This window comes from Coptis chinensis, chromosome 3 (assembly GCF_015680905.1).
Source record: "Coptis chinensis isolate HL-2020 chromosome 3, ASM1568090v1, whole genome shotgun sequence".
NCBI classification, from domain to species: domain Eukaryota; kingdom Viridiplantae; phylum Streptophyta; class Magnoliopsida; order Ranunculales; family Ranunculaceae; genus Coptis; species Coptis chinensis.
The window spans coordinates 51,664,492-51,674,419 of NC_141458.1; the positions used below are offsets into that span (position 1 = coordinate 51,664,492).

The 9,928-nt window shown below is 45.9% G+C and overlaps 1 protein-coding gene across 1 annotated transcript; it reads right to left on the reverse strand.

Moving 5' to 3' along the window:
- Positions 1-8,684: 8,684 nt before the first annotated feature.
- Positions 8,685-9,581, reverse strand: LOC147509956 (uncharacterized). Its single transcript, XM_086597960.1, has one exon. The coding sequence runs from the start codon at positions 9,579-9,581 to the stop codon at positions 8,685-8,687; it is 897 nt and encodes a 298-aa protein (XP_086454086.1).
- Positions 9,582-9,928: the final 347 nt, after the last annotated feature.

The following is a 9,928-nucleotide window of genomic DNA, read 5'->3' on the forward strand; positions in this document are numbered from 1 at the left end:
TTATTCCAACTTAAGCAAATAAGCCCTCCCTTCTTTCTACTTTAAAAAAAAACCCTTTTTCTATACTAACACTTTACTAAAAATAATATATATATATATATATATACCTAACCAATGCTAACACTCCAAATAAATTAATATTATATTAACAACTAATATCAATAGTAATTAAGATTAATCCACCCATAAACCTTGCATCATTACATGGACCGAAATATTTTGTCAAAATTTCAAATTTCAAATTTTAATGTAACTAACTTAAAAAGAGTATATGTTCAAATTGGGCTATTCTATGCCCCTTTTTGTTGGTTGGAATGGACCGTCTTATACATAGATGCATGAGATGTACCGGTCTTGCATTAGGAACGATTTAATTAAACTAACTTATAAAAACAAAGATGTTCAAGTTAGAATATCCCTTTATGCCTTTGTTGGTTAGACTGGACTGTCTTACACTTAGATTAAGATCGGTTTAACTGAACTAACTTAAAGAGAAAAGATGTTCTAACCAGGCTAGCCTTATATGCTTTAGTTGGTTGAACTGGATTGTCTTACACTTTGATTAGAATTGGCTGGTCCTGCATTAAGATCAGTTTAACGAAACTAACTTAAAGAGAAACGATGTTCTAATAATCAGGTTAGCCTTTTCTGCTTTAGTTGGTTGAACTGGACAGTCAAAAATCTTTATCTTTTCAGTTTACTTACCAATATTGCTTGGACTTCATTTTGTGACTAGCTTTATTTTTCTTAAAGGAGCGCGGATGTAGATAACCAAAATCTGGCCTAATCCATTGCAAGTTTTAAAGCATCAATCCATTACAAGTTTGACTTTAGAATCAGAGATAGTGTATTTTGAATTTTAATGCTATAAAATACACTTGCTAACAGAGACTGAAAGCTGACATTGTTACCAACTGAGTCCAAAGTTCAAACAGTACGGCCATGTGTACACCCGCACCTTCACAATCAGCAATACCAGAGGAAACAACTCAAGTAATAGTCTTCAAGTATAATTATTGGCCAATTTTCTCTCTTACCCTATTGAGAGTTGAGATAGACATGACATCATTTAGAAAAAGGACCTAATCCTTTATATTAAAACTAATAACAATACACCTTTGTGAGAGACAAAAATATAAAAGATGGTCAACAAGAAGTTGGCATCAAATGGCTACATATTGAAACTAATAACAAAATCATTTATATCTCCTCTAACAAGCATTATTTATAACACTAACATTAACACCATCATTTCTTTTTCTTCTGTCTCATTGCAAGTTGTCGTTTTGTCAACTTTGTTGTGTCAATGTCCATGTTATCTCCACTATTTTCACCACCATCTCCACCATTATCTTGACCACCCCCACTATTTTCACCGCACCACCTCCACTTTGTGAACTTTCTTGAATAATTTGTTTGAATTGGAGAACATTGTATATCATCTTCTCACGTGCTAACATCCCATGAACATCTTGGGTTCCTCCTGTGTCCAACGATTCTTTAAGCAACTTCGCTTTTGCTACAATAAGTTCCTATAAAGTAATTTGAGAGTTAAATACATATCACAAATATGACTAACATTAGATATATTATATTTTTCGTACATAATGAAATCGAATATAAGTAGAAATAAAAAAATATATATACATCTTACCCAATTTACTGGTGGAAGTCTATGAACTTGTGAAAAGTGCTTCGGATTCCGATTATGAGGATGGCTAATATTGTTGAACCAATCTATGTATCTATTAACACAATCCGAGAGAAAGCCACAACAAGTTCACCACGTTCAATATGGTCTTCTACAACCATTGTTTTTTTGTTTTTTTGTATTCGATGAGATGTCGTTTGGGGCACCCTAACTGAAGGATGTCTAGAGCCAACTTTCACCTTTTTTTTTTCGAGGCGGCATGACTATCCCTATAATACGTCAATAGCTAACAATAGTTAAATTTCAATTGCAACCCAAAGTTTATGATGCAAGACAGAAAATGCAAGCTTGTGACTGTGCCATGAAAAACCAATGAGCAATGTATACATGCTGCATATAGAAACCCAACTAAACAATAATATCAACAAAGCTAAAATACAGTGAATGCATTGTTATACGAGTTTACAGATTTAGAGTCAGTACTGAAGGTTATGAACAACTATAATACCAACAAATGAGCTAAAATGCAGTAAAAAAAAATATGTCACTTACATTGTCACTGTATTTGATTCCTTAAGGAAATATCATATAGAAATTAATCTATGAAGCAAACAAAAGAGGGCAAAATAACCAGTGGTGATTGTTCTAAATCGCAGATTACCTTATTCTTTATTAGAATCAAGAAAAACATAACATTTATTAAATATAAGAACATAAAAGTATAAAACTTTTACATAACTTACTTTAAACACTTAAAAAAACTAGATTGTTAGTGACAATTGTGAAAAAAAAAATGGAAACTTGAAGAATAAGGTGGTGTTCTTATTACTTGAAATGGAGAGAAGGGACACAGTTGGTTTTTTGTTTTTAGAGGAGGATGAAGAAAGAGAACAACCGAAAAAAGTGAAAAGAGACAATTTTAAGACAATTTTGGACTTTGGGTTGACAAGGCCCATATGGGGTGTACCAAGAGACAATTTTAAGTTTGGGGTCTGCTTTGAGAAAAAATGGGGTCTGTCTTGAGAGAATCGTTTCTATAGGTAGTCCTTCCCTTAACAATGATACATACATATGAATGCAATATATTGCTTTGAAATTGTTCCCCGGAATGCTCTACTTGGTTAAGTCAACAGTTATCAATCAACAAATATGAGTTTTAAATTGAATAAGCATTTTTCCTGACAGTTGATAGTTTGACATGTACTTTATCAAAATGAAAAACAATTCGACATGTAAAACTCATACAGAACATGATTCGTCGTATAAGAAGAGATTGAAAGACTTCACAGCCTATACGGTTGCACCTTGCAATTTCATTGATTAGATATGTAGTATCACTTAGATGTTGTTGATTGACAAGACAATTAATTTGAACTTATTAATTTATTGATTGAGGTACCAACTCCTGGCTGATGGCACTGTGAGTTCACTGAGATTATAGCTGATTCACAAGGACTAATAAATAACAACTCGCCAAAGTGCGTTAGTTCCAATACTTGGTGCATTGTTGCAGTCTATTAAAAGATATATATTATCAGTATTACCTGTATGAACACCTCTTACGACCTCTAAGGTTCTATGTCCTAATCCTATCCTCCTCTTTTTCTTCTCTCTCTCTCTCTTTTCTTTCCTTTTTCCTCTCTTCTCTTCTCTCCACTGTTCCTCTTTATACTGCCTTCTCTTCCTTCCTAGCCGTTGATCCCCCTTTATCCTTTGGTTCATCTTGGCACACCTGTATTTTTAGGTTTCCTCGGCCCCACTCTCATGCCCCCTGTTCCTCTCTTGTTAAGCTGCCTCCCCTTTGACTCTGACCTCATTGTTCTTTCACATGCTGTCGTACACCTCTTCCACTTTTGCAGAACCGCGGCTCTGATACGGTGTTTCGCGCCCTCCGGTTCTTATGTTACCTCGGGCCGGCAGACATGTCATCTCCATAGCCCAAAACGGGGTCGACACAAATGCCCCCTCTCGGTCTGCGGATCCAATCGGATTCGTGGGCCGAGACTGCCTCGCTGTCAGACCATCATGCTGTCTTATCACCCATCAAGCACTCGAATCTTTCTGACCTTCACGCTGCCTGCTGCCCTGACCACCAGATCCTGGCCATGTGTCCCTAGGCACGTGTCCTGCGGCGCATGCCTATCTAGCCCTGCCTCCTCGTTTCTCGCTATACCACGCGTTTGTTCCTCAATGGCCCTCCTTTTCAAATGCGCCTCCCTCCTTTTACCATTTTTCCCCTACCTACTCGAATCCCGCCCAAAGCCTTTATTTTGCACTCTTTCCTCTCCTTGACTCCTCACTTCTCACTCTTCAAATTGTCCCTTCAACTCTTGTCTTCTCCAGTTTCTTGCGTTTTCTTGCGTCTCCAAACTATTCCTCACACCTGCCATTTCATCTCCGGTGAGGTTTCCTTCGCATATCTCATTCGCTACACGCGCGGAACGTCACCTCAACTCAGGTTTGCGCTCCTCCTTCTCCATTTCTTTTCCTTGGTAGTGTAAGTAGGTGGGTCGTCATTTTTTTTCTCTCTTTATTTTTCTTTGTTCTGGTTTTTGCCCACTTCGCGACCATCCCTTTTCTTTCTGCTGCTCCACCGTCTCTCTTGCCCGCCGCACAGTCTATCTGGTTCACCCTACGCTAGTGTCATGTCTGGCTCTGACCCTGGCAGATCCTCCGCCGCCAGATCTACTAGATCTGTGTCCCCGACCTCCCGATCATCCGACTCTACGGCGAGATCGGGATCTTCCGGTCCTTCCGCGGATCACCCAGAATCCATTTCCACAGAATCAACCCTTGGGGCTGCTGTTCCATCCACCTCAGGTAGACCCTCTGCACTACCTCCTCCTCCATCCCATCGCCATGCGAATCGGCGGTTGTTAGGCGGCCCCTCGACATCCCCGAGGATGTAGTCCTGGAACATGTGCCTGGGGTCACCCATTTCCCTCATCTAGTGCCACCGCGGCCAGGGTTCCTGGTAGCAACCATGGGGCAAATAGCGGCTGGTCTCCACTTCCCTTTATCCTTGCTAGATGTTGCAGTCTGCAACCATTTCAACATTCTGCCGTGTCAAGGCATTGGCAACTTCTGGCGAAAAATGTACGCTGCCAACTACTACAATACCACGAATACCCCTTGCATTTCCTTTCAAGACGTCATTTCCCACTATTTTATCAAGAATAGCACCAAGCTCAGGAGCGTGGGGTACCAATCCTTCTGCGTGTGTCCGCAGAAGAAGTCTTTCGTTATCCGCATCACCTCCTCCGACAAGACCTGGCATCAGTATCCCCTCTACGTGTCTGGGAACTACCTCTCCGCTGCTCTTCCCCCTGAACTGTCTTTGAGGCACTCCCATTTTATCAGCCGCGGTGAGTCGCGTCGAATGCTTTGTTGGTTTCTTTTACTATCCTCCCCTTGAAATATCTCTATCTTCTCTTTTCAGGTTGGAACTCGGATTCTCACTCCCAGATCTACACTGGTGTCACCTCGGAGATTTTCACCAGACTCCGCAGCCTAGGGGACAGCCAGTGTGACGTCCTCGGCATCGACCCCGACAAAGGGAGTCCACTCCTCCGAGATCCATCCTTGAAAGATATTGGAAAATACCGCGACCCTCTATACCTTCTGCCCCCGCAAAAAGAGATGGAACCCAAACCGTCTCCCCCCAAGAAATGGAAGGCGAAACCCACCGCTTATCGGTCCTTTGGGTACACCACCAAGATCTCTCGCAGTCAAGCACTTGCCCGCAAGGCCGCAGCCTCTCTGCCCCGTAAGCCCTCCCGTGGTTCTTCCACAGTTCCCTCTGCTACTGCCCCCCGATCCTACTCTTCCATAGCTGACTAGGACGACGATTTTGCTCCCCCTGCAGGCACTTCTGACAACATGGACGTCACCAAACTCAAGCTGTGGGACAGCGATTCTGATGGTGATGCGCCTGCCAATGCAGCCGTCGAGGGCCCTCCTGCTAAGAAGGCCAAGACTACAGCTCCTACTGCCCCCGCACCGTCCTCTAAGCCTTCATCGCCGCGGTCATCCTCCCGCCGCTCTGGTAAAGAAGCGATCCAGATTTGTCCTTTGCCCGACGGGCCCGCGGAGCTTTGGCAACCTCAATTCAAAGCCAGGGACCGCAATGTCACCACACGTGACTCCGCTCTGGATAACCCAGCAGTGGCTGCGTCCCTCTTCTTTAGCTCCCATCTCCCTAGGGACCAGGTGTACGGGAATTCTGGCTCCTTCGCTTCTCACCGAGCAGCGATCTATACAGGCTGGGAACGGGTACGCATCTCATCTATCTCTTTCCTTTCTTTCCTATTCCTTGTCCTCTAACCTGACTTGTATCTTCAGCTGAGCCTGGACGTGGACTATGTGATTCGTGGCCTAACCAGTACCCTGGAGGCATTTGACTCTGTGAAAGTCAAGATTCACGGGTCCAATGGGTGGAAAGCAAAATGTGCCAAACTTGAGAAGGAGTGGGATGAGGCTCGTCTCGCTGCCCTCAGGCACCACAAGGAGTTCCAGCGCTCCGAGGAAGTCTATAAGGATTACGTGGCAGGCGTCGCGTCTCAACTTGAAAATCAGAGGAAGGCCGATAGGGCCGCCGCCCAGGCTGACTTAGAGCAGTCGCTGAAAGGAGCCGCTGAACACTTCAAGGTCCTTGCTGCCAAAAAGATATCCCGGGAACTGAAGCAGCAGCTGGAAGCTCTTACTGTCGCTGGGCGTCTTCTCCCTGACCCACCTCCTGCTTTGATTTCAACTGATCCCACACCTGTATCCCTTGCACCTGAGAAGGAGGCCGCCGCCCCTCCTGGGGTGTCTTCTTCCCCTATCGGTGTGGATGGATCCGCTGACGAGACGGAGAAGGGCGGTCTGCCATCTGATGCCTCGGGCGAGCTGCACTGAAGTGCGCCTAAGTTTCTTTTTGTTTGTTGGCCAAGCCATTTGCATTATCTATATCTGATGTTTCGATACTTCGACTTTTTAGTTTCACCCCCTGGGTTTGGATTTCTGGGTACTCCTAGAAGATCGCAGTGGGTCCCTGTTTCGGTGTTGCTTATACCTTGTGCAAACTCTCAGTAATTTAAGTGTTCTTCTTCCGTATTGTGTTGCCACTCCTCTTGTTTTTCTTTTCATTACTTCCTTGTTTCACCGCGGCGTTAATCTCCACCCCCTTTGCTTGGGTGCCGTAGGAGGCCGTTGAGTATGATGGCCGTGGAGATATTGGGGGTAGCTGAGCATGCCCGAGCCACTCAGCTTGCCCCCAAGTTGATTAAGGGATGTTGAGGGCCGCCGAGTAAGCTTGGGCCACTCAGCGAACCCTCAAATTCGCCGTGGAGATGTTAGGGGTAGCCGAGCATGCCCGAGCCACTCAGCTTGCCCCCAAGTTGATTGAAGAGATGTTGAGGGCCGCCGAGTAAGCCCGGGCCACTCAGCGGGCCCTCAAGTTGATCGTGGAGATGTTGGGGGTAGTTGAGCACGCCCGGGCCACTCAGCTCACCCCTAAGTTGATTAAGGAGATGTTGAGGGCCGTTGAGTATGCCTGGGCCACTCAACAGGCCCTCAAGTTGACCGTGGAGATGTTGGGAGTAGTTGAGCACGCCCGGGCCACTCAGCTTGCCCCCAAGTTGATTAAGGAGATGTTGAGAGCCGCTGAGTAAGCCCGAGCCACTCAGCGTGCCCCCAAGTCCACTACACATTCCATCATTGATGTAAAACCCCTTATCCGCTGCTCCTGGCCTAACACACGTGAACGAATGCACATTCATCAGATGGGGAAAAATTGATTATCGCTTTCATTACCACAATAGTAAATTCAAAATAGCATTACAAAGCTTGAATGAAGCAAATACAATTTTCTTTAATTGAAAGTACTTATAGTACGAGTTACTCATGAAATTTTTTCAGCATTGGAATGTTCCACGGCCGCTTGATGCTCTCCCCTTGGGGTGTCTCCAGCCTGTAGGTTCCAGACGTCCCTGCCTCCACCACTGTGTAGGGTCCCTCCCAGTTGAGTCCCAACTTTCCGTCTGTCTCCTTCTTGGTGGCCGGAGTCACCCTCCGAAGCACCCGATCCCCACACGGAATATCCACGGGTTAACCCGTTTGTTATACTGTCTCTGCAACCTGCGGTGATACTCTTCCAAACGGATGCGCATAATGTCTCTCCTCTCCTCTGTGAGATTCAGTTCCTCGGCCAGAAGTCTTTCGTTAACTCCTGCCTCTACAGCCTTGGTTCTGGTCGTCGAGGCCACCATCTCTATTGGGATCACTGCCTCCACCCCGTAGGCCATTGAGAAGGGAGATTCCCCCGTAGAAGTCCACGGTGTAGTGCGATACTCCCACAATACATGATTTAACTCTTATGCCCAACACCCCTTGTGCTCTTCAAGCTTTTTCTTTAAATTGTCCATGATCACCTTGTTGGAAGACTCCGCCTAACCATTTCCCTCAGGATTGTACGGGGCTGAAAAACCTTGTTTCACTCGATAGGCTTGGAGGAAGGCCTTCACTTTTCCCCCTGTGAACTGAGTCCCGTTGTCCGCAATAATAGTGTGCGGCAGCCCAAACCGGCATATTATATTTTCCCACAAAAACTTTCTCACCTGTTCCTCTTTGACCTGCTGCAAAGCCACGCCCTCAACCCATTCCGTAAAATAGTCAGTCGCGGCTAGCATAAACCCCTGGTTGCCATTGGCCATGGGCAGGGGTCAGACAATATCCAATGCCCACATAGCGAATGGCCAAGGGCTGAAGACCTTGTGCAACGGTTCTGCAGGTGAGTGTATCAGTGGCGCAAAGATTTGGCACTTCCGGCATCTCTTGGCATACTCAATCGCATCTCTCTTCATGTGGGGCCAAAGTACCCCTGAGATAGCAACCGATAAGCTGTTGTCCTCCCTGCCGAATGGCTTCCACAGCCTCCTTCGTGAACTTCTCCCAACACCTCTTGCGCCTGCTGCGGTCCCAGGCACCTCAGGAATGGTCCGCTGATGTTCCTTTGATACAACTCTCCTTCTGTCAAAACGTACCTTCTTGACCTCTATTCCATTCTCCTTTTCTCATCCTTGTCCCCGGTATCTATCCCCAACAAGTAACGCTTGATCAGTTCCATCCACCCCTGCTCTTGCTCGGTGGTCAGGCACACGTCTTCATCCTCCGCAGTGCTTGGTATGCTTCGCACCCGGATTTCGATAGACCCCCCCTCTGTCCCAGGAAGCACTGCGGCCATGTAAGCCAAAGCGTCGACATGCCTATTCTCTCCCCTACCTAGATGGGCAAAGCTAATTTTCTCAAACTTTTCTGCCCTTCTCTGCACCACCTCTAGATATTTGCCCATCCGAGAGCACCGTGCCGCGAATCCCTCGTTAACTTGACATATTACCAAATTTGAATCTGAATACACTGTGCGCTCCCGCACACCCAAATCCCTGGCCAAATCCATCCCCGCTATTACTACCTCGTACTCAGACTCGTTGTTCGACGCTGCGAATCCCAGTTTCATTGACAACTCTAGGCGAGTGTTCTCGGGCGTGACCAGCACCACCCCAATTCCGTTCCCAGTATCCATGGCTGATCTATCTGCAAATACCCTCCAACCATTCCGCATGTCCCACGGATCCAAGGGGTTGTGATTTTGGTCTATCTCTTGTTCCATCACCATCTCTTCCCCCCAGGTGGGGTCCTCGGCTGGGAATTCAGCCATTGCCTGAGCCTTTTCTGTGGGTCTGGCTTGGTACTTGATCTCATAAGAGCTGAGCAGCACGACCCACTTCAACATTCTTCCTAATTTCTCGGCCTTCAACGCCTGTTTGAGTGGCAAATTAGTCACCACCACCACCGAATGAGCATCGAAGTATGGTTTCAACTTTAGTGCTGAGAAGACCAATGCCAGGGCATACTTTTTGATCCTACTGTACCTAGTTTCGGCATCCAGCATGGTTTTGCTTTGGAAGTACACCGACCTCTCTGCCTTCCCCACTATCCTTATCAGCAATGAACTAATCGCACACTCTGAAACCCCCAAATACAAGTACAGCTTTTCTCCCTGCCCTGGCCGCGACAAGATAGGAGCCTTGCCTAAATATCCTTTCAATTCCTGGAACGCCCTTTCACATGCCTCACTCTACTGGAAGTCGCTCGTCATCCTTAATAATAGATACAAGGGCCGACACTTGTCCGTAGACTTGGATATGAACCTATTGAGAGCCGCGACCATACCAGCAAGCCTCTGAACTTCTTTCACATTCTGCGGTGATGGCATCTCTATCAATGCCCTAATCTGAT

What these genes read in the sequence shown, in the direction of transcription:
- LOC147509956 (XM_086597960.1), bottom strand. Translation starts at nt 9,581, where the DNA reads ATGCTGGATGCCGAAACTAGGTACAGTAGGATCAAAAAGTATGCCCTG.